Raw genomic sequence first — 24,732 nt, 5'->3', positions numbered from 1 at the left:
AAGAGATGGGCTCTGATAGTAGCAGGGTAACAGTATAACTTCAAAGGAAATAGACTGTATTTAGGTGATTCATCTTCAATCCTTTTCGCACCAAACTCCCAGCTCCATAAGGTTAACTCTTTATTCAAAGAGCTTTCGTATCTTTTATTTTACACACTAAATGTTATTCTGGACATAAAAACACAGTGCTGTGTGCAGTGTTGTCCTCATATGCAGGTAACCAAGGCCTCTGCCCTGGAGTCGAGCTTCAAGGATCCCTAAGGGGGCCTCCTTCAGGCAAAGGACCCATAGGATCCAGGGCGGGGTGCCCAACTCATGCCCCCCTTCTATAACCAGCTTTGAATATTCTTGCCCAAATAGCCCAAGTCCCTTCCAGGCCCTGTGTGCTCTTTTCCCTGGGTTCCTCCCTGAGGGTGGATTGCACTGCAGGTGTGTGCACCCCTAGGGCCTGGGGTTGGCCAAGGGGCCATCGTTTTTGGGCACAGGAGGGAGACAAAGCTTGTGTATCCACACAGGCCCTTCCTGGTTCAGAACAGAGTCTGAAGATGGGAAGAGAAAGGGGGCCAGGCCATGAGCTCGGGGTCTCAATTTATACTTCTGCTCCATGGCCTCCAGTGTTACCCAGGGCTTGTCTGTGTGCTTTCTTGATATTTATTTTTAAAATGTCACTTGGACATATGACACTCTAGATTTTTTGTTTTCAACCTGTTGGAGAACATGACTGTCTAAAATCTTATCGGAAAATGGACCTGTCCAAGCTGAGATGCAACCAATTAACTTGTCTACTGGAATCTTTCTTTCCAAGTTTGTGTACTGCTCAGGAGACAAACAGGATAGATTTGCACTGGGGTCCATCAAGGTTTTCAACTCCCATAGCAACTGGAAGATTGAGAAAGAAAGCAGCACCTCTACTAGATTTTCTTTGAAATATATAAACTTTCAAACTAATTTGGTGGTAATGCCTGTCCTAAAACACTTACGTCTTTCCTTTATAAATAAGAATGCCTTACATTTGTGTGACAATTGGCCTCATTCTACGTTTATATAATCCCATGTACTTAGGTGGAGCAAAGACTCTCATTCCAATTTCCAGATGACAAAACTGAGATATTTCATAGCCCTTAGGGCTGCTGATGCCTTGTTTCTGGTCCTTGCCGGCCCGTGGTAGGACTGCACTTCCTCACTCCTCTTTGATAGGAGGCACTGCCATGAGACTTGCTTTGACCAATGACATGTATCACTTGCAGGTGGAAGCTTTAAGTATCGGAGTATGATTCACCCCGACACGTCCCCCTGCCAGGGCAACTAGTGAATATCCCAGATTAAAGACTACATAGAACAGAGCCCCCAGCCAACATGCAATGGAGAAATGAACCTTTGGTCCCAAGCTGCTAAGAATGTGTGATTGTCTGTAACTACAGCATATCCCAGCCTTTCCTGACGATTTCAGAAATAAAGCCACTGAGCGACTATTCAACAGCTTCATAGGTGACAGGATGGCTATTTCCATCCTACCAGTACTAGAATGAGACTCTGTAAGCTGTGTGATGTGGGGGTAAGGATACTTGAACACTCTAAGATTTACTATCTGTAAAATAGTAGCATACACTTCTTAAATTACTGTAAAGATTATTTAAAATGTCCATAAAGTGCTTAGTACTATACCTGGCAAACGGTAAACATATAATAATTGATAGGTAGCATTACTGTTATTATTATTAGCCAATTAATCCAACTGTAAAAGACCCATTAGAAGTTAATTTTACCCATGCAGTTCTAACGTTTGCCATCCCTAAACATCTGAAAAAGAAAGACTATCATCCTGTTCTAGGTCCCTTTTGATGATCATGATGTTTATAAAGATCAGTCTCCAAAGCAAGTCACTGATCTCCCATGCTATGGTCTGAATGTTTGTGTCCCCCCCAAAATTCATGTGTTGAAATCCTAACCTCCAAAGGTGATGGAATTAGGAGGTGGGGCCTTTGGGAGGTGATGAGGTCATGAGGATGGAGCCTTCATGAATGGGATCAGTGCTCTTATAAAAGAGACCCAGAGGGCTCCCTGGCCCCGTCCACCACATAAGGACACAGCAAGAAGCCTGGGACCCAGAAGAGGGCCCTCCCCTGACCAGGTTGGCACCCTGATCTCAGACTTCTAGCCTCCAGAACTGTGAGAAATATATTTCTGTTGTTTATAAGCCCCCCAGTCTGTGGTATTTCATTATAGCAGCCCAAATGGACTAAGACACCCCACTTTGTGCCCAGCTAGAGATCTGAAAAGTCCAGACTCTTGCAACAGGATTATAAGAACAAAAGGAGAAGCAATCACTTGCCTCAGCTTCGATCTCATCATACAGGAACTGCTTTTTAAACTTAGTCAGAGCATAGTAGGCGCTGTCGTTGTACAGATCCAAAGGGTAGAGGACGTATCTGAAGAGGGAAAAACAACGGCCAGTAGCTCACTAATGATCTCTCTTAAGGCAGGCAGATTTAAACTTGCTTAGGAAATATGAACAGTTGGGTGAACAAATTCAGAGATAGGAAAAAGAGACCCTTTCAGGGTCTAGGATGTTTCCAGCCTCCACTTAGGAATGACTTACTTTACTGTCTGCCCACAGAAATCAAAGTCCATGATGTTAATAAATGAAAGGCCTGAAAAAAATTAGTCTGGGACTAAAAGAAATCAGGTGGCCGTTAAGGCCATTAGCTTCCCTACCCCAGAGATGATAATTTTCCCAGCGTGGCTGTTATGAGACTGACAAAGTCTGGGAAGGGCAGTTGGGCTGGTAGATTTCTGAACCTTTCTGCAAGGCTGAGTCACATCTGGTGGTGACTTGATCCTGGTGGGGCACACTGCCTCATCTGGAAAGTTCTGGAAAGAACAGGGCTCGTTGGCTGGCAAACTGCCCTCTACCTGCACCTCGGGAACCTCCTTGCTGGCCCAACCCTGCCTCTTACTCCATCATGGAAGGTTCTTTGGTTTCCAGGATATGGTCTGTTAGAATCCAGGGCATGGACATCTCAATAGGGAACTGGATTCGCCGGCCCATGGTTAACTCCAGGAAGAATTCTCGGAACCAGAGCTGGGAGAGGTCGCAACACTGCTGCAGGGCTTCTGGAAGCATAAGGGAGAGAGCCTTGGGTTACACATCGGAAGCACCCGAAGATCTTAGTTCTTACTGGGTTTTTTTAAACTTTTATTCTTCTTTCATTGTGCTAGGTACAGAGCAGGTACTCACGAATATGACTCGATCAGTAGACCCTGCTCTCCTGTACCTGAAGGCCAGCCTAACGTCTATTTAGAAGACAGTGTTTGGGGAATTCCCTGGTGGTCCAGTGGTTAGGATCCCATGCTTTCACTGCCAAGGGCGTGGGTTCAATCCCTGGTCGGAGAACTAAGATCCCACAAGCTGCGCAGTGTGGCCAAAAAATAAAAAAAAAAAAATAGAAGACAGTGTTTGTTCACCCAGCAGTGTGTGTGTGTGTGGGGGGGGGGGCGGGGGGCAGTGATGTTTTAGAGCTTTAGATGCCCCTACAATTTCCATCGTGTCCTTACAAAGCCATCCTGAAAACATGCTATCTAAGTGTCAAAGTGTGCTTGCTGTAAGTGTCAAGACAGATCCACGGGTGCCCGCTTTTAACTGGACTGCAGCCATGCCATGACCCTTGCTTGTGATAATTATGGATCCCTTACAGAGGCCTTGAAGACCCTTCCTAGGCTGCTCCCTATGGAGAAGTCCGGGCTGTTTAAGATCACTCTTTTCAATACCAACCTCCCAGGACCCTGGGATGCTGCTCTCCCTCCACTCCCCACCCCTGTCCCACCTGCACATGCATCCCACCGACAGGAGAGGTGGAGCGGGGGACTTGGGATCCAGGTGTAGTCCGGGAGCCGCCTTTGCTAGGAGCAACGGGCACTAATCAGCTCAGGGCTGCTGCTTAAAAGCAAAAGGCTGACCTGGTCCCTGCGTGTGTCTGAGGGTGTCACCTGTTGGTGATCCCCCTTTACTGGGAACTTCATAACAAATTAGCTACAAATATCTACCAGATTTAGCCGAGTCAGAAGAGCTGGACTGAGCCTGGCCTTTCCCAGAGTCTACTGGAAAGTGTGCCTCTTTTCTTTGGTGGCAAAATGTGCCCCTTTGGGTAGATGATCACATCTCTTTGCAACTTCTGGCCCGAAAGCCTTAGCTGCTCTGGTTCCTGGGAGCCCTCCCCCTGCCCCTGACAGGGCAGCTCACCACTGATGTTGAGCAGGTGGGTGAAGAAGAAGGACTGCTTGTGGAAGTCCTCTATGGCGAGGACGATGGGTCCGTCCAGGCTGCTCCGCAGGGTCTTCTTGGAGCCACTTTTGTCTGCGATGAGCGATTCAAGCATGGTCCGCACCATGTACAGCTTGAAAAAGAAAGGAAGGTGGGAAGGTCAGGGGCTGGCCCTCCGTCCAAGGGAAAAGGTTGCTTTGTGCTGTGCTTCTATTCTTTTTTTCTGAAGATATCTGCCCTTAAAAAGCACTGTCTTAAGGAAGCACCAGTTTAGGGTTGGAGAAGTAAATTTGGAATGTGTAACCTTCAAGAGGGAGACTGGCCAGCCTGGCAGGACGTTCTGCCTGGGGCCGGCGGCCTCCCAGGTAGGAGGACCTGGTAATACCAGGTCTTTCAAGGCCCAGGGTCCTGCCTGCTCTGCTTGGCCAAGGGCGTGGGCATCAGAGGAGAACCTCATTCCACGTCACCCTGGAGTCGCTCCCTGCTTTACTGGACAGCCACGGTGGCACCAGGGGTGGAGCACTGGACTCAGAGTCAAAAGAATGGGGTTCAAGGCTAGGTACGCCCCTGACTTGCTGTGTGACCTTGGGCAACAAAGTCCCACTCTGGGCCTCAGTTTTCTTATCTGCTAACGTGAGGAGGTTGCACCAGATGCTTTCTCCAACCAGTCCCTTTCAGCTCTGACGTTCCAAGGAACTGTGAAATGGGGTAGGATCAGAGCAAGCCCCCCACCACCTCAGGTTTCCGACCGTCAAGACCGAGGGACAGCGCCTCTGCAGGCATCCGCTGCATGGTACAGCTTGCCGAAATGCTGGGTGGAAAGCAGGTGAAGATCGGTACTTACACAGGAGGCCTACTAGACAATTAACTCCTGCTTACAGAGGGCCTTAAGTGCAAAGGGCGCAAGTGCTAATCTACATCTTTCCACATCATGTGTCTTTGAATCTTAGGGCTGGAAGGGGCCGTGAGCAGCCAGCCTAGTCCATTCCTGCTGCCTCCTGGAGAAGGGTACCCAACCAACCCAGCCAGGCGGTGTTATACCAGGGATCGGCAGCCTCTTCGGCCCTGTGTGCCACCAGTGGGGTGAAACAAAGCCCGCGGGGACCACTGGCAGGCCTAAGACATAGATAGGAGAGAGGAGGAGGGAATGGGAGGGCAGGAGAGACAGGGAAGAGGGAGAGAGAGAAGAGAGAGAGAGAGAGAGAGAAAAGCAAGAGGTATTGTATACGGTGGGAAAGCCGCCACGACTGCTAGAGGCCACCTGCCGACCACCTCTGAGATGCTCCAACCTCCCTCTGCCACCACGTCCATCCTGGCCACCTCTGATCTCCTCTAGGACCACACCCACCACGCGCCTGGCCTGGGCTGGGCAGCACGGCCACAGAAAGGAGTGGCACGCCATCCCTGGCACAGCACTTTCCTTTGTGGTGAAGGAACTACGGAGCTGCGGGTTTATCAGACAGCCCACCCTCTGCAACCCTGTCGGTGGGCACGGCTGACCATCCCTAAGACTCGAGAGGCACTGCTCTAATGATGGCCTTTGGAGTCCTCCAAGAAAGGAGTCTTCAATCCAGTCTGTGCGGGTGTCGACTGATTTGTACCAAATTCTAACTATTCGAAAATCCATTTCATCCCTAAGAGGGGAAACGTTTTCCCCACCTACTTTTATTAAACAAAGCATTTAATTCACCAGAACAGTCACCTCCCAGCTCTGCCAGATGCCATGTCTACTGCGCTCCCAAGGCCCTAAGAGAGCCCCAGGGTGGGAGTCAGGAGACCTGGTTCTCGTCCCACCTCCATCTAAACTCACCTTGTGACTTGGACAAGTCACTTCCCCTCTCTGGACCTCAGTTTCCCCATCTGCAAAATAGGGGGAGGAACTAGTTTGGGACTAGTTTGTCTCTAAGGGCTCTTCCAAGCTGACTGCCTAGGAGTCTATCAAGTGTGTCTGTGCCACCCTAACATGACTTGGGGGTGTCGGGGGGGCCTAACTGTTGGTGACACTCCCTCTCATATTATCTTTATAAATACTGCGTTCTCCCTCCCTGCCCCCCACGCCTCTCTCATTCTCTGCCTGTTGGCCCCCTTTTGCGACCTCCTCCTTTCCAGTTTCTCTTTTGCCTCGCCCAGAAGCAACACCCAGAAGCCCTGCTCAGCCCCTCCAGGCCATTCTGGACTGGAAAGGTCTCTGGCCCTTGGCATGACACAGAACTGTTTGTAGAAGCTTCCTTGAGAAGTTTCACGTCTCTCGAGCAGGCAAGATAAGTACAAAGGGGTCTGCGGGCTGCGGGCCAAGGGAAGCTACGACGCCAGTGCTGAGAACCAGCTCACCCCGGTGCCGCCTCCCTGCTCCCACCCCGTGCCCAGACACAGACACACACACAGTGAGAAGCGTCAGGGGTGGGCCTCAGATGGCTCATCTCAGATGATTCAAGGAATCAGGATTTCAGAGATGGGAGAAGTTTAAAGGTCATGTGAAGCAGGAGTTCCCAGCCTGGGGCTTTGGGGGCCTGTAAGACCTTTAAAAGCTGTAATGGGCCCATATGCTTTTTTTCAATACCTCAAAAAGCCTACCAGAAACTATTTATCCTTAAGTAGGTGGCAAGGATTTAACTGAGATGCCTAGGTTCTTTACTTTTTTTTTTTCTGTAATTTTAACGACTACTTTGGATAAGCCACAGACAACCTCTCGTTGCTGAAAAAGCTCCGGTTGGCAACTCTGAATATCTCTGATTATTAGACTTTCTCTAAGTGGTTGAGGGCTTTGGATACTTGTGATTTGGGGGGGGCGGGTATGGGGAATAACAAAAGCGGTGTTTTGTCAGTAACGTGATCTCATCCAAAGTTTTCATTTAACGGAGAAGATAACCAGAGCTCAGAGAGGTCAAGGCACTTGCCCAAGATCACACAGCAAGTCAGAGGCAGAACGTGGGAATTCCCAAGCTAGGACATCACTACAGGGGAAGCGGGGGTCAGCGTTCATTAAACAGGGACAGGATAGATGCATACAGATTCCACTTTAAACTTCTCCTATACTTTGGAACCTGTACTTCATAGGGCTAGGATAGCCAGTCCTGGTATTACCCCCATTTGCCAGATTAGACAACTGAGGCACAAAGAGATCTGTGTAACGTGCCCGAGGTCACACAGGTATCTAGGACTAGAATCCAGGTCTCCTGAATCTTAAGTCAGTGGTCCTCCCTCTTACATCAAAACAAGATGGCAGAATAAGACTAGAGCAGCCGCTTGACCCTGCCCCTCCTGCCTGAGGACCCCCCAGCCCCACTGCCCCATGGTCCAGCCAGGATGACCTACCATAGCCTGGCTGGCCTCTGAGTCAGCAGAGCTGGCCTGTGCCTGGAGCTGCTTACCTGTGTGCTGGAGGGCCCCACGGCACGCCGGGGCACCTTGATGTCAAATCCACCTTTGGGGTCCTTCTCCCCTCTCAAGCACGGGTCATTGGGGGGCTCTCGGCCTCCCTCCCAGTCACAGATGGTTTTCCGAATTGCCTGTAGGACACTGGGGAAGGAAGAACCGGGATTCAGACCAGCTGGAAAAGAGGCACTGCAAGCCTGTTTCTAGAGTCCATGCTGTTCCAGGACCACGTGCCTTAGAACTCCTGGCATGCTTGTGAAACATGCTCACTCCAGGGCCCCATCCCCAGGGATGCTGGCTTAACAGATTTGAGGTGCAGTCCGGAAGTCCGCATTTTACAAGTGCCCCAGTGATTCTGATGCCCACTGGCTGTCTGAGAACTCAGCTCTGAGCCCACACAGTGGGAGAGAACCTGAGTGAAGGATGCCTATTTGTCTTTTGGCTTATAGGACAGTTTCATTAGTCCATTTAAATCTCTGTATATTTAAAACTTGAATAGTAGCTTATATGTGTTGCACGCTTACTCCATGCTGCTGTGTGCTTAGGTCTATACACGGATTATCTCATTTCATCATCCCAACAGCCTATGGAGTAGGTACCATCATCATCCGCAGTTTACAAATGAGGGAAACTGAGGTGTAGAGAAGGTAAGTAACATGACTAAGTTCACACAGCTAGACGGTGGTGGATATGGGCTCCAAACCCAGAGACGGAGGCTTAATCCATCCCAAATGTCCAATCTCCTAAAAGGGCCTCATAGGACTTGCTGGAACTCACTGGAAGGTCCGTTTGTGTCCAGACACTTCCCTGGAAGCTGACTGAGCTGGGAACGTCCTCTGTGGCCTGCACCCAGCACCCCCGATTTTGGATGTGCTCCCTGAAAAAGGCCGCCTGAAGACCCACCTGATGAGGACATTCTTCTTCTTCCGCACTGCCTGCCTGAGGGGCTCACGCAGGGTCACCTGGGCAAAGTCCTGCAGGGCTGCGTAGATGGTGTTCCTGATGGCCTGGTTGAAGACGCTCTCCATCCTGCCCATGAGCACCTGCAGGCCTTTGATCATGGCGATCACCTGGCCAGGCACAGATGGAGGTCAGGCTCACTGTGCCTTGGCACACCCGTCTGTCCGGTGCCCTCACCACGTCTCCGGGGGGGGGGGGGTGCTGGAGGAGACATCCTGAAGCACGAGGCCGGCGAGTGCTACTCAGAGGGTCAGTTCACGGCTGGGTGGAAACGTGTGCCAGAAGAGAAATCAGCACTCCGCTTCCCTCATCAAGGAAGTGCTGCCACAAAGCAAAGACGTCAGCCACACGCTGCGCGTGTGCTTCACCATCAGCTGATTTTCATTCTGGCACCAGCTCCCCATCTTGCCGCTGACTGGTGACAATCGGCAGCTGGTCCATGGACCATGTTTTGAGTAGCACTCTGACTTTTAGAGGTCTCTCCACATACCATGTACCCACAGACAATATCAAATAGAACTTCTTTCTATAGAATTTTTACAATCTTTGCTTTTGAAATGATTTGGCCATTTGCTACTTGAGTCCATAAAATAGGATTCCTGCAGAAGTCTTGTGGGGAAAGGCTTCTGCCCTTCTATTTACCTCCTCCCTAGCCCCTTAACTCACTTATCTGTCTGCAGAGGTGGGGAGACAGGTGACTATGATGTGTGTAGCGTCACTTTGACCTTGGCGCTCACTTGGGATCTGTCTGCCTGTGGGGTGTGTCCTCTCCTCTGGGTGCCTGTCTTGTCCTTGCGGTAATCACCCTTCCCCATCCCGAGGATGGGAGGTGTATATTTATGCAGCTGCTTTGCCTGTTTCCCAGTGGGAAGTTTCATGGGATGGGGGAGGAATAGGAAGCCTGGTGTGGCCTTGAGTGAAGTCACATTCTCTGGTCCAGCTTTACCAAACCTGATCCTTTGGCCCCCGTCAGCCCCAAGTGCTAACTTCTAGATTAGCTCAGAATTCAGAGGGGAGGGAGATCAGCTCGGTGTTTTGTGACCACCTACAGGGGTGGGATAGGGAGGGTGGGAGGGAGACGCAAGAGGGAGGAGATATGGGGATATAAGTATACGTATAGCTGATTTACTTGGTTATAAAGCAGAAACTAACACACTGTTGTAAAGCAATTATACTCCAATAAAGATGTTAAAAAAAGAAAAAAGAATTCAGGGGGGAAAGCCTTGTCAAGTCAGCCTCCTGACAACTGCCACACTTGTCACACCCCTCATGACATGGTCGATTTCCTCCCTCTGCACCAGACTGTTAAGCACTGCAGGGGTGAGGCTTGGCACGCTGTGTAGGCGCCATGCCTGGGGCCCGGGGCCCTGGTGGGCCCTCAAGAGATTTTTCTTGAAAAGCAGTGAGTAAATGAATGAATGAGCTTAGATGCTAAGCCTTTATGTTCCTCCAAACTGTAAATGAAGAAATAGAACATTCGAGGTAGGAGAAATAGTGAGAATAGTTCAGAAGGTAAGAATTTTCACTAGAACCAACAGTCTAATGGTTTTGCTGAAGAGAACCTTTATAGTGCAGAAATAATGAGAGAGAAGCTCTAAAGGAATGTTAAGTCATAAAGGAATCTGGGCTCCTGGCTGGCAATGAAACTAGGAAATAAGGGACAGAGGAAGGACAAAATAATGAAGATTTTTGAGAATAACTCCAAAAACAGAAGAGTATGCAGATCTGTTAGACCTAAGCGAAAATCTTTGCAACTTTGGGCTAGGCAGAGATTTCTTAGCTAGAACACAAAAAAATCACAAACCATGGAATAATAAATAAGTTGAACTTCATCAAAATTAAAAACAGGTGCTCTTTAGAAGGCATTTCCCCCCCCCGCCACGAAAATGAAAAGGCAAAGTCACCGATTAGAAAAAATATTTGCAACGTATTTGTGAATAAGGACTTGTATCTAGAATATATAAAGATTCTCACAATTTAATAGTAAGAAGATGGAAAGCTAATTTTAAAAAATGGGCAGAAGATTTCAATAGATAACACTTCACAAAGGAAGATGTATGAATAGCCAATAAGCACATGAAAAGATGCTCAATATCATTAATCTTCAGGGAAATGCAAATTGAAACCTCAGTGAGATGTACTAAATATCCATTAGAATGGCTAAGATTAATAAGACTGACAACACAAGAACTGTGAGGGTGTGTGTAACAGAACCCTCACATATAATTGGTGGGAATATAAAATGGTATACCCGCTTTGGAAAACTGTTTGGCAGTTTCTTAAAAAGTTAAACATACACATCCAATATGACCATTCCAAGAGAAATAAAAACCTATGTCTACACAAACACTTATACTCAAATATTTAAAGCAACTTTGCTTACATTGGCCAAAAGCTGGAAATGGCCCAATGTTTATCAACAATTGAATAGATACACAAATTGTAGAATAGCCACACAATGGAAAAATACTCAGCAATGAAACGAAACAAACTACTGATACAAAAAACAATGTGCATGAATCTCAAAATTATTATGCTGAGTGAAAAAGCCACATACACAAAATACATACTATATGATTCCACTTAAATAAAATTCTAGAAAATGAAAACAAATCTATGGTGACAAAAAATGTGATTGTTTAGGGCCAAGGATGGAGGGAAGGATGGATTGCAAATGGCATAAGAAGTCTTAAAGGGAGATGAAAATGTTCTGCATCTTGTGTTTTTGGTTTCACAGGTGTATATACAACTGTCAAAACTTTGTGAATTATACACTTTAAATGGGTGCAGTTTACCAAATGTAAATTATACCTCAGTAAAGCTGACTGAAAAAAACAATAATATCCTCGTGGAGATAGCACATTCACGACACAAGAGTTGGGTGCGACTAAAAAAAACCAAACATTCAGAGAACAAGATGGAGCTTTTGGACATTTAAAATATTATACGCAAAATAAAAAATACTAACAGAGTTGAAAACGGAAATTAAGGAAATACCCCATAAAGCAGAACAAAAATAAGTGATATGCAATAAGATAGAAAAGACAGGAAAATTAGACACTAACTCCTGGGCATCCAACATCTGACAGACAGAAAACCCAGAAAGACAGAACAGAGAAAACAGAGAGGAGGAAATTATCAAAATTAAAATTCAAGAAAATTTCCCAGACCTACGGAACTTGTATTTCCACACTGCAGTGGCCTATTTAGTGTCCCAAACAATGAATGCAAAAGGCCCTCATCATGATGCCTTACAGTGAAACTTCAGAAAAACTGTGATAAAGAGATGAGACTATAAGATTCTACAGATGAAAACGAAAGAATAAAGTTAGACTCACATTTGCTAATTTCAAAACTTACTACACAGTTACAGTAATCAAAATGGTATGGTACTGGGCTTCCCTGGTGGCGCAGTGGTTAAGAATCTGCCTGCCAATGCAGAGGACACGGGTTCGAGCCCTGGGAAGATCCCACATGCTCGCGGAGCAACTAAGCCCATGAGCCACAGCTACTGAGCCTGCGCGTGTAGAGCCTGTGCTCCACAGCAAGAGAAGCCATGACAATGAGAAGCCTGCACACAGCGATGAAGAGTAGCCCCCTCTCGCCGCAACTAGAGAAAGCCTGCGCACAGAAACAAAGACCCAACACAGCCAAAAATAAATAAATAAATAAATAAATTAAAAAAAAAAAAAAGTATGGTATTGGCATATAAAAAGACATATAGATTAATGAAAGAGATCTGAAAGCCCAGAAATAAACCCTTACATTTATAGTCAATTGATTTTTGACAAGAGTACCAAGACAATTCAATGGAGAAAGAATACTCTTTCCAACAACTGGTGCCGGGACAACTGGGCATTCGCGTGCAAAAGAATGAAGTTGGACCCCTACTCACACCATATACAAAGATTAAGTCAAAATGACCAAAGACCTAAATGTAAGAATTGAAACTATAAAAATCTCAGAAGAAAACATAGGAGTAAATCTTTGAGAACTTGGATTAGGCAATGGTTTCTTAGATATGACACCAAAAGCACAAGTGACAAAAGAAAAAATAAATTGAACTTCATCAAAGTTGAAAACTTTTGTGCTTCAAAGGATACCATACAGAAAATAAAAAGACAATCCATGGAATGGAGGAAAATTTTTTCAAATTATATGTCTGATAAGGGACTTGTATCCAGAATATATAAAAACTCTTTTTTTTGGTGTTTGAATATTGATATATTTTTAAATATACCAGTTCTGGAAAACAAGATGCATGATAAAACTTTTTCCTCTTTTTCATTTTGGCTCATAAATTTGGCTGCATTTTAGAAAACAGTCCCTGTTTTCCTGGTAACCATGGCGAATTAATTAGCTTTTTCTGATACAGAATATATAAAAACTCTTACACTTCAAAAATAGAAAGACAAATAACCTAAAAAAAAATGGGCAAAGAATCTGAACAGACATTTCTCCAAAGAAGCTAAGCAGATGGCCAATAAGCACATGGAAAGGTGCTCAATATCATTAGTTATTAGGGATATGCAAGTCCAAACCACAATGAGAAACTACTTCACACCAAGTAGGATGGCTAAAATAAAAAAGACCATAAGTGATGACAAGGATATGAAGAAACTGCAACTCTCGCACACTGCTGGTGAAAATGTAAAATGGTGCAGCTGCTTTGGAAAACAGTTTTACAGTTCCTTAAATTTTTAAACATAGAGTTACCACGTGACCCAGTAATTCTGCTTCTAGGTACATACTCAAGAGAATGAAACATATTTCCACACAAATACTTGTACACGAATGTACATATCAGCATATTCATGATAGCCAAAAAGTTGAAACAACCAAAATTTGTGAATATATAAACATGATATATTCTTACAATGGAATATTATTCAATCATAAAGGAATGAAGTACTGATATATACTAGAACATGGATGAACCCTGAAAACATCATGCTAAGTGAAAGAAGCCAGTCACAAAGGAGCACATATTATATGGCTCCATTTAAATATAATCTCCAGAAGAGGCAAAACTATGAAGACAGAAAGTAGATTAGTGGTTGCCAGAGGCTGGTGGCGAAAGGGATGAATGGCAAATGACCACTAATGGGTATGGGTTTTTTGGGGGGGATAACAAAAATGTTATAAAATTAGGCAGTGGTAATGGTTTCACAGCTCTGAATATACTAAAAATAAGTGTACACTTTAAAGGGTGAATTTTTTAATATATAAATTATATCTCAATAAAGCCATTATTAAAAAATTATGCAGAGGAAAAAATAACAAGGAAACAGGGATTGGACTAGAATCCAACTTTTCAGCAGCAACACTAAAAGCTAGAAAACAATGGAATAATACCTTCAAAATTCTGGGAAAAAATTATTTACAATTTAAAATTCTCTAGCCACTCACTATGAGTGAATTTAGAAGTAAAACATTTTCAGATATTCAAGATCTCAGAAATATTTTCCCCCATAATCCCTTTCTTAGAAAGCTTTGGAGGATATAGTCCACCAATATAAAGAGAGAGTCAGCCCTGGGGTCCAATACACGAGAGGGACAAAGGGAATCCCAGGGTAACGATGATGAGATACCTCAGATCAGTAACTGAACAACAGATCTAGAGACAAATCAGTTCAGACTGGAGAGAAGGAAAAGGGGTTTCAGTGGGAATGGCTCCAAGGAAAAAAAGAGTAATAAAATTCATAAAATAATGATTGTGATTAGCTCTTTTGTAGGAAGTTTTACATTGGTATGTTTGAGGGCTCCTTTTTGATTGGATCATAGAAAACTCACCAAACAAAAAGGCAAAAGCTGTGCCAGAAAAGAGATGTATTCCTATTGGACCACAGGACTCAGCAATTAACAGTTACTCAGTTGTAGTAATATAGAGCAACTATTAATTTAACCAAAAAGTGTTGAATTGCCACTTTGGGAAGATGGGAGAAAGGAATTGGGTGTATTGGGGGTGGGAATGGGAGGTAGAGATGAAAGAACTAAACTGTTTTCTCCCAAAGTAGGAAATCAATAGAAAATGCCATAAACTGAAAAACCAAGGAAAAGCCCCATCAGGCTGTTAGTGGAAGTACAGAGATAAATACCAGAAGAAATAGCTTGACGAGGTGAAAAGATGTTTCCTATTTTGGGATTCAGGGAGGAGTGAGGTGGTGCAGGTTACTGTAATATTTTTGCCTTGTTTTAGTGTTGTTAAATGCCACGTAAAATTACTTTTCTTTCTTTCTTTAACATTTAATTTAATTTAATTAATTATTTTTATACAGCGGGTTCTTATTACTTATCTATTTTATACATATTAGTGTATATATGTCAATCCCAATCTCCCAATTCATCCCACCACCATCACCACCCCCCCAGAATTACTTTTCTTAAATTTAGTTTTACATGTTTTACTAACAAAATAAAAATTACAAAACCTCTCAATGTATAGTAAAGTAAGGACTAGAAGGAAATACAGAAAATGCCACTGGTGGTTGTGATTGGATGTTTTTCTGAGACTGTGGGAAGGTAAGTGTAGGAGTGGGGTTGAGGGGAGCATTTTCTAAACTACCTATGGTGCCTACGCATTGCTTTTATTAAGGAAAGAAAGGTATAAACAGTTTTACAAAGTTGTATGTCCTCTTTGACTGTAAGTCTCATTTTATATAAATAGGCTTGAGGAGGACTTTCTCCCCCACTGATGACTGGGCAACTGTCTTCCAGGCTGACTATTTGCAATGGAAGTGCCAGGAGGTCAGGACCACTCAGCTCAATGCCAAGTGTGATTACAATCTGTCTGGGGAGAGAGGAGAGACCCACACGTCCATCAGCGGGTGAACGCATCAACCAAACGGGGTGAGTCCACCCAACGGACTATCACTCAGTCATAAACGGGAACGAAGTACTGATTTGTGCTACAATGGAGGGACCCTGAAAACATGAAGTAAAAGAAGCCAGACACAAACAACCACATATGATACGATTCTACTTATAGGAAACAGCCAAAATAGGGAACTCTATAGAAACAGAAGGAGACTGCTTAGGGCTACAGGGATAGGGAATAGGGGGTGAATGTACCGGTTTCTTTTTGAGGTGATGAAAATGTTCTAAATTTGACTGCGGCTGCCCAGCACTGGCAATATACTAAAATTTAATGAATTTACATTTTAAACTCGTGGTACTCCTCATCTGACTTCTGGCTGTGCAGCCCGGAGCCTGTCACCACCTGGGGAACATCAGCTGTCACCCTCCCTGTCGACGCACCTGGCACTTTTCTACCTTATTTCACTGATTCCCCCGAGAACACTGCAAGGGAGGTGCTATTATTATACCCCTTGACAGATAAACTGAGGCTCAGACAAGTGCCTTGCTAAAGGCCACGTGCCTTGTAATTGATTGAGGGTTCAAATTCAGGTGGTGTGACGCCAGAGGCCCGCTCACTACGATCCTGGTTGACTGCAGGGCAGCAGCTTTCAGACTTTCGGGTCTGCGATGTACAGTAGGAAGTGCATACTATATACTAACTCAGGAACACATACCTGCCTGAAAATGACCCCGCTGAGCCTCAGTTCTTTAAAGTGCAGCCTGGAGATCAGCTAAAGAGAAACTCTAACCCCTAATAAGTATGACGCTTTAGAGCCTTCACTGCTCATCTACATCATTATCTCTGGTAATTACTCTTTGATTTTCAACAATAATGCTGGGATGGAAGTGGGTAAAGGTAATCAGCTCCATCTTATAGACAAAGAGGCTGAGGCTCAGAGAGATGAAGGGTCCACAGGTAGCATCCAAGTCTCTGGCTTCTAGGCTTCAGAGGGTCATGAAAGACGTAGCTGTCACTCATAACCCAGCAAGAATGAGCTCCGTCACCCTCACAGACATATCTTTTTGTAATCAGACAAACAAAAAAAACAAATCGGAAGGTTATAAAGCAGGAAGTAGAATCCTCCCTTTAGAAATTACTACTGTTAATGGTTTGGTATATATAAATATATACACTTATGTCCTTCCATCTTGAGCAAATGTGCAGAAGTATTTTAATTTTAGTAGAAATGGCATCATTTTACATGCCGCTCTTTAACCTGTTTCTTTTCTAACTTAACAATATACTGTGTATATCTTTTCATGTCAGTACGTCCATTTTAGTGGCTGCATAGTATTCAATGATATAGCTGTACCTTTATTTATTTTACCTGGTCCATACTGAAGGACATTTCAGTTGTTTCACATATTTTGGCATTATAAACAATACGGCAATAAATGTCTGTTACATATGTCTCGGCACAGTTGGCTTATTTCCCTGAGATATATATGTGCCAAACGGTATGCCCGTTAAAAATCTGAATACAGATGATCAGAAAGCCCTCATAGAAAGCCTGTAAAATGTGGACTGGCTACTCAAAAGTATCTGAGAAGGTCTACATCCCACTTCAACCAGCAACAGACATCACCAATCTACTAGATCTTTACCATCCTGACTGGTCAGCATTCTATCTCATCTTAGTTTCGATCTGAAGTTCTCCAACCACTCCTCAGTCTGGGCATTTGTTATATGTCTTTTGGCCACATGTTTTGTCCCTGCTGTTTTGTCTAATGGAGTGACTCTTTCTTTGGGATTTTAAGAACAGAATGCGTTTCTCACCGCTTCTGAAATAACAACTTGGGACAGAGGTGAATTCGGGTGGGAGGAGGGGGCAGGGAAGTGCATGCACATGAGGCCCATGGCTGCCGCCCGGCCCAGCACCCCTCCAGGAAGCCCTACGGCTGCTGACACAGCAGCAGCCTAGGGGGTGGGGGGCGAGGAGACGCAGGGAGTCAGCACCCACCTCGACGAAGGCAAACTTCTCCTCACTGGTGTAGTTGTAGCGGGTGGCTCGCTCATACTCCTCGGCCGTGCCCGGGCAGTCCTTGTTGCAGAACTTGTCCGTGGGGTGAACGAGCTTCCAGGAGTACTGGGGAGAGAGGAGAGACCCACGCGTCCATCAGCGGGTGAACGCATCAACCGAACGGGGGGAGTCCACGCAACGGACTATCACTCAGTCATAAAAGGGAACGAAGTACTGATTTGTGCTACAATGGATGGACCTTGAAAACGTGAAGTAAAAGAAGCCAGACACAAATAACCACATATGATACGATTCTACTTATAGGAAACAGCCAAAATAGGGAACTCCATAGAGACAGAAGGAGACTGCTTAGGGCTGCAGGGATAGGGAATAGGGGGTGAATGTACCGGGTTCTTTTTGAGGTGATGAAAATGTTCTAAATTTGACTGAGGCTGCCCAGCACTGGCAATATACTAAAAATTAACAAATTTACATTTTAAATGGGTGAATGATGTGGTGTGTGAATTATATCTCAATAAAGCTGTTTAAAAAATAGAGTGCCAGAGAGAGGCAGGGACAGACAGATTCCAAGTGAACAGAGTTCAGGATGGAGGGGGCCGGGACACCTACCACCTCCATGACGTGGGCGCTCCACTTGGACAAGAGCTGCAGGCCCCGCAGGGCCAGGTCAAAGAGCTCGCGGTACTCCTCGTCCGACTTCTGGCTGTCCAGCCCGGAGCCGGTCACCACCTGGGGAACATCAGCTGTCACCCTCCCTGTCGACACACCTGGCACTTTTCTACCTTATTTCACTGATTCCCCCAAGAACACTGCAAGGGAGGTGCTATTATTATACCCTTTGACAGATAAACTGAGGCTCAGATAAGTGCCTTGCTAAAGGCCACATGCCTTGTAATTGATTGAGGGTTCAAATTCAGGTGGTGTGACGCCAGAGGCCCACTCACAACGACCCTGGTTGACTGCAGCGCAGCAGCTTTCAGACTTTCGGGTCTGCGATTTACAGTAGGAAGTGCATACTATATACTAACTCAGGAACACGTACCTACTTAGAGGTATTCAATGTAGGCATGAACATTTTTCACGAAGCAACTTTATGCTCAACACTTGAGATTTCCTCTGATTTTTTATTCCATTTCATACCAAAATGCTAATTAGAAACCACTAAGTTGATTTCACAACTCAATTAGAAATGACTCACGGACTGAAAAGCACTGGTGAAGATAAACATCTATTTGAAATGTAATATTCCACAGTGAAATACTATATGTATGTATACTGTGCATATGCATAGATATATGTGTATATATGTGTATGTGTGTATATATACATATAGAGCCAGTCCTCATTATTTGTGGATTCTGTATTTGTGAATTTCCCTATTCACTAAAATTTATTTGTAACCTCAAGATCAATCCTTGCAGTGCTTTCATGGTCAGTTTCAGACATGTGCAGAGTGGGAAAAAATTTGAGTCATGTTCCCAGCTGAGGCTGAACAAGGCAACTCTCTGCTCTCTTGTTTCGGCTCCTACTGTACACAAGTGTCCCGTTCCTGGTCTACTTAGTGCCCCATTTTCCACATTCTTATACTTTTTACTGGTGATTTCATTATTTAAAAGGGCCCCCAAGCACAGTGCTGATGCTTCTGTCTATGCCCCTATGAGAAAGGAGGCTGTGATGGGCATTATGGAGAAAATATGCATTTTAGATAAGCTTTGCTCAGGCATGAATTATAGTGTTGTTGGCTGCGATTTAATGCTAACAAATCAACAATATATATTACATAAGGCGTCTTTAAGCAGAAACGCATGTAAAATAAGGTTATATATTAAAAACCAGCTGATGGAAACACTTGTGATCGGAAGCTCACAGGAACCTAACCCTGTATTTCCTCAAAGAGCGATGGTTTAGTACTTGCTGATTTAGTGTTGACAGCCACTTTATAGAATATAACTGCTGTGAATACTGAGAGTGGTCTGTACATACACATGTATAAGCTGTATAATTCTAAAAATAGCTTTGAGCCAGACTCATTCTTAGATCATACCAAAACTGGACAAGGAATGAAGGGGTCCCCAGCACTTAAATTATTCCCATAGCTTATGTTCAGTTCATTGTCACATACAGTTAAGAAAGCCAAAGGTCTGGGCTTGACCCTGGTTCATGTCCACCAGAAGCCCTCTTGAGAATGTGGGCCACTCGTCTAATGACCACACCACGTGCATTTATCTGGCTGTTCTCATTTCAAATATCATGCCCTTGGATCAAAGACATTTCCCTAGTTTGGGTTTTGGAAAGCGTAACTATGGCCATCGGCCACATGGTGGAGCCAGTGGGCATATGCGTGGTAGTGCAGAGTCTTCCAGGAGCTCCAGGTAATAAGGGAATTCAAACCTGGAGACCTATATTTATTAAACCAACATATATATTCACTAGAAGGGTTTATACAGAAAGAGATCCAGAAGGATATATACATCCAACTGTTAATCATAGTTGGTTCTGGGTGGAAGGATTTTACATGATTGATTTTCCCTCCTTCTGCCTATCTGTATTTTTCCTGAGGTTTGTGCACCGATCATGCTTCCCTACAAAAAAAAAAAAAAAGGAAGAAAAGAAAAATCCAGTGCCAGTAAAAATGTAATTACTGGGATCACAGGAGATCTTTATGACCTTATTTTGCTGCTAAAGGTATTTTCTGGCTTATTACAATGATTATTTATAATTGTAGTTTAAAAATATTTAGATGGTGTTATCACCATGATTGTTCAGAACTTTGATTCTCTTGCCATCCAGGGTGGAGATGGTTTAGATCATGCACAGACTAACAATTACTGGGCTGTTACTAGCTGCTAGGCACAATGCATTTTCCATGCATCATATTGTTTAATCCTCTCAATGAACCTTTCCAGATACTATTAGCTCCATTTTGCAGATGAAGAAACTGAGGCTCAGGGATGTTGAATAACTTGTGAAGGTCAGCAGCAGAACCAGAATCACACCCAGTTCCATCTGGCTCTCAAATCCATGCCTGCAGTGTGTATTCCCTCACTCCTCCACTCCCCATGATCTCCTCTCTTTTCTGGCCGGTCCTCACCCCTTCCCACCCTGGGCCCACACGGGCCTCCATCCCAGCAGCCAGAGCGAGCTCACCTCACTGTTGCTGTAGCGAGCGAGTTCGGAGATAAAGCGGATGTGGTCATCTCGGATCTGAACCATCTGCTCGCAGATATTGTACTGGGGGCTGATGCTGCTCTGGGTGCACGTCCACCTGGGCAGAAAATCAGGGGGGTCAGAGTGGGCCCTGGCCTTAGGCACCTGCGTGGGGCAGGCTCCTTCCATTCGCTAGTTGCTCCTGGTGCTCGGCCAACGTGGCCGGCTCCCCTGGGTGGACCAAGAGGTGTCCCAGCTACCAGCGAGAGTGCCTGCTAAATCCCGCTGTGGGGACTGCAGGCTGAATGGAACAGCCCTTCCTCCTCCTGCTCGGGGCTGGCCTCCTCTAAGACCCAACCGCAGACTTTTCCAGATAACGGGTGTCCACAGTACTTACCAGTCACGTGAGCGGGGAGGGACTTGCAGCCTCTCTAGGGCTGCAAAGGACTGGAATCCAAGCAAAGAAAAAGCAAGGCAGGCGACCTCCCAAACCTATCTACTGACCCCGGCAGCACTACGCCCTGTGGTTGAAGCTGTCGTTGGAGGGGGCCTATGGGCAGGACTGGGGAAAAGCAAAGGGATTGTGCCTCTTTTTCAACAGCGAGCTGGCAACACGGAAGCTCTCTATGGAGAGGAAAACCACAGCCATTCTGAAAGGCACTGGTCTCTCTTTCTCATCTTCTCCCCCTTCCTGTCTTCTTTCTCCTCAACTCTTTCCTCAACTTTTTTGAAAGAGATCTTTGGGAAAACATCCTAAATTGGGGAGGAAATGAATGAATGAGAATCTTCACTCTCCTTCCCCAAGAGAAAAAAAGACAACCCCGTTCACTGTCCTCTGCCATCGGTGCTGGGTGACCCAGTGGACAGATTAAGCATGGACACCAAACAAAGCAGATATGCACTGTAGAGAGAATTTACTATTTCAAAAGGAGCTCTGAAAGGGCGCTCCAGAGAATACTCAGAATGGTGACAGACTTCCTCATGCCTATACTTTGGCATGACTTTTCTTTTGAGGTCCTTGTGTAGGGATGGGGACACCATCACTTGAACCTCTGACCACCATCCTGGTCACATCACCACTCCCAACCAACCTCAGGTGGCCGAGAATTCACGCAGAAAAAAGTGAAGAAATGAGTTCAGCATTCTGGACTCCATGCTTTTCCTGAAAGACCTCCTCATACACCAGCAGCCACTGGGTTATGAAAAGACTTAAACCAGCTTTCCCTGGCAAGACTCACCTGCTGTGGCTCAAAGCTGGTGGAGTTCAAGGACACTCCATTTACATACTTTTAAGGACCTAATACCCTCATCCCTGACTAAAGGATGGTCGGCCCCCCTCTGTATGGAAATGCAGGCAGAAACCTCCTTAACAAGGCCAGAGATCAAAGGGGTGGCCAAGACTGTAGCCGAATGTCCCCCAACTTCCATGAGGCGCTGACACCCCAGATCTTCGCTCAGATCACCTAGAGTGGTGGTTTATAAAACAGCCTAAGGAGAGGTCGTCAACCCGCTTCACAGCTGGAACCACTGGAACAATACCCTCCACGGCATACTTACTGCGTGGACACAAAACCTGAAGAGAGAACCAGTGTGATGAAGAACGAGGCCATCTCGCTCTGCCTGACCACTGAGGGTCGGTCACTCCTCCCCCTTCTCAGGGGAAGGAGGACTCCTGCTGTTCCCCTGCAGGCGGCGTGGGCCACCACGGGAACAGAGAAGGGGCGGGGCTGTGCTCTGAGCACTTTTGAACCCTGGCAGCAAAGGGCAGGTGCAAAAGGGCTCAGAGCACCATCCACTGCTCCCCTCTGCCAGGCGCCAGTGATTGGACGGAATCCACCTGCCCAGGGCTCTGGGGAGGGGGGAGGGGCTGAAGTGGCCCCTCGGCCCCCTGCCCGGGCTGGGCATCCTCGGGGGAGCCGAGAGACATTACGGCAGGCACTCACTTGGACTTGTTCTCTTCATAGTGAGCACTGGTCTTAATGTATCTGGCCAGCTCTATCTGCATGTCGCCGAAAAGGGGCACCACCTGCAGCTGCTGCAAAGGAAGCAAATACAGTGCGTGAGACACGGAGGGAGGGGCCAGGTGGCTGCCTTCCGCCAGGGGAGACAGGCCTCCGTGTGTGCCTCTGGGATGACCCCCAGTTTCTGCTTCCGATGATGCTACTATGTGACCCTGGAACCACAAAGAGCCCCAGCCAGCGTAGAGGTCCTCCCGTGCCTCCAACCATCCCTATGTTCCAGCAACTGAGCCCAGAGAGGCAAAGTGACTTGTCCAAGGTTACCCAGCAGGCAGAACAGATGAAGGAGGAGGACCAGATGGCCTGCCTCCCAGGGCAGGGTCTTTTCTGCTCGAATTTTCCTTGGATTCGAGGATCCTCGCTGCTTTGAGCTCCGCGAGTGGTGCCCGGATGCCACTGGCTGGGCGTGACCTTCTTGAGAAACTCCACAACGCGAAGTGATGGAAACCTTTAACGCCTGACCCCAGAGGGCAGACGATCCCCATCCGAAGACCAGGAGTAATGGCGGGGAGGCTGGTATTTTCTGTCTGCTTCTTAGGCACTAGGCACTGTGCCAAGCCCTTCAAAACCAGAGGGTTTCTAGGGCAGTGAAACTATTCGGTATGATACCATAATGGTGGATATAGATCATTATACACTTGTCAAAACTTACAGAATGCACAAGGCCAAGAGTTATCCGTACTGCAAACCACGGACTTTGGGCGATAACGATATGCCAACAATGTAGGTTCATGGACGACAACAAATGTACCCCTCTGTTGGGGAGTTTTGACAATGGGGGAGGTTGTGTATGAGTGGAGGCAGGGGGTATACGGGAAATCCCTGTTCATTCTGCTCAATTTTGCTGTGAACCTAAAACTGCCCTAAAAAATAGTCTTATTAAGCAAATCAGAAAACAGTATTTCGAGCCACAGAATAACTGGGTGAGGTCAGTACTAGTATCATTCCCATTTAACAGATGGACAAACTGAAGCTTTGACAGCTGAAGTGATTCTTTTCACAAAGACCGGCTAGAAGCTAAGGAGCTGGGATTATAACCCAGGGCTTGGACTGACCTAGGTGATCCCACTGAATCCTCAAGGGAACCCTATAAGGTAGATACCCTTAGCGTTGCTGTTTTTCGGGCCAGGGAACTCAGTTTCAGGGAAGTTCTGTGACTTTCCCAAAGTCACCCAGCTATGAAGTGGCAGAGCGAGACTAAAACAGGTAGGTCTTTGTGAGGCGAGATTGTGGTCTTCCACTCCACCCCCATCTCATTCATGCGGATTTAAGGCAGAGGCAGATTTGGCCAGTTCTCCCAAGATGAGCCCTGTTTTCATTTTGGGCAGCTCCAGAGAAAAGTGAAAGTTTCAGCTTCGAAGAGAAGCCAAGCCAAGCCACAGGACGCCTTTTGGTGACTTACTTCCCTCTTAACCTCCAAGAGTCGGTGGGACCCAGGCTTGGCCACACCTTTGAGGGATTCCACTTTTAACTGAAGCCTGGTTTTCCTGTGTCTGACCTCAGAGGCTCCACTCCAGGCCTGAAATGCCTGATGCTAGAATACACTGACAACATGGAATTCACTTCCAAAGGAGAAAACCCCTTTGCGAAAACCGCAAAGGCAAACCACAGGGTTTTATTGTTAAAGATTTGGGGCCAGAAGATCAAATCTCTGAGGCACTGGGATGGACTGAGTGTGGGCTGGATGCTGATGAGGCATTCTGCCCAGAGGCAGGGAGAGTGAGGGGCCTCTGGTGGGCCAGGAGAGGCTGTGTGTTTGCGAATGTGAATCAATGTAAAATCCAGTCTTTATTCCTCCTGCTTCTGTGGGCTCTGATATATACTGAAAACTCAAGTGGGCTCTGTCTTCTGGGACTCACCTCTTTCTTCAGATGGCAAGGGATTTCAGAAAAGGGAAAAAGCAGTATGCGGAAAGAATCACAAGGCCTCCCAGCCGAATCCCAGCTGAATCCTGAGACTCAGGCACATGCCTTCTATAGTGTAGATTCCTCTACCCAGGGCAGCTGGAGGCCCTATCATTCTATTCTCCTCCTCTTGGGGTCTTTAGAGCTACAGTTCGATCAACAAGCCCCACTACTTGCTGGCTAATTTCATTCCTTTCCCCAGAGAGACCACCCCTGGGCCCCCTGCC

General features: G+C 46.0%; 1 protein-coding gene across 8 annotated transcripts in view; it reads right to left on the bottom strand.

The window, feature by feature from the left end:
• The window catches only part of CYFIP2 (cytoplasmic FMR1 interacting protein 2), a 130,917-nt gene that overhangs the window by 69,651 nt on the left and 36,534 nt on the right, over nt 1–24,732 (bottom strand). For 7 of the 8 annotated variants that reach the window (XM_057540560.1, XM_057540557.1, XM_057540556.1 and 4 more), the window contains 10 exons: nt 22,527–22,618; nt 20,584–20,701; nt 18,046–18,165; nt 17,416–17,541; nt 8,540–8,706; nt 7,633–7,780; nt 5,303–5,377; nt 4,241–4,394; nt 2,958–3,114; nt 2,333–2,429 (listed from right to left, as the gene is read on the bottom strand). In XM_057540560.1, the coding sequence (XP_057396543.1) occupies nt 2,333–2,429; nt 2,958–3,114; nt 4,241–4,394; nt 5,303–5,377; nt 7,633–7,780; nt 8,540–8,706; nt 17,416–17,541; nt 18,046–18,165; nt 20,584–20,701; nt 22,527–22,618 (1,254 nt within the window). The remainder of the gene's footprint in view (nt 1–2,332; nt 2,430–2,957; nt 3,115–4,240; nt 4,395–5,302; nt 5,378–7,632; nt 7,781–8,539; nt 8,707–17,415; nt 17,542–18,045; nt 18,166–20,583; nt 20,702–22,526; nt 22,619–24,732) is intronic. The other variant, XM_007165526.3, reaches the window with a different exon arrangement.

Source organism: Balaenoptera acutorostrata, chromosome 2 (genome assembly GCF_949987535.1).
Source record: "Balaenoptera acutorostrata chromosome 2, mBalAcu1.1, whole genome shotgun sequence".
Lineage (NCBI taxonomy): Eukaryota > Metazoa > Chordata > Mammalia > Artiodactyla > Balaenopteridae > Balaenoptera > Balaenoptera acutorostrata.
The sequence above is the reverse complement of the archived record's forward strand: the minus strand, read 5'-3'. Positions and strand labels throughout refer to the sequence as shown.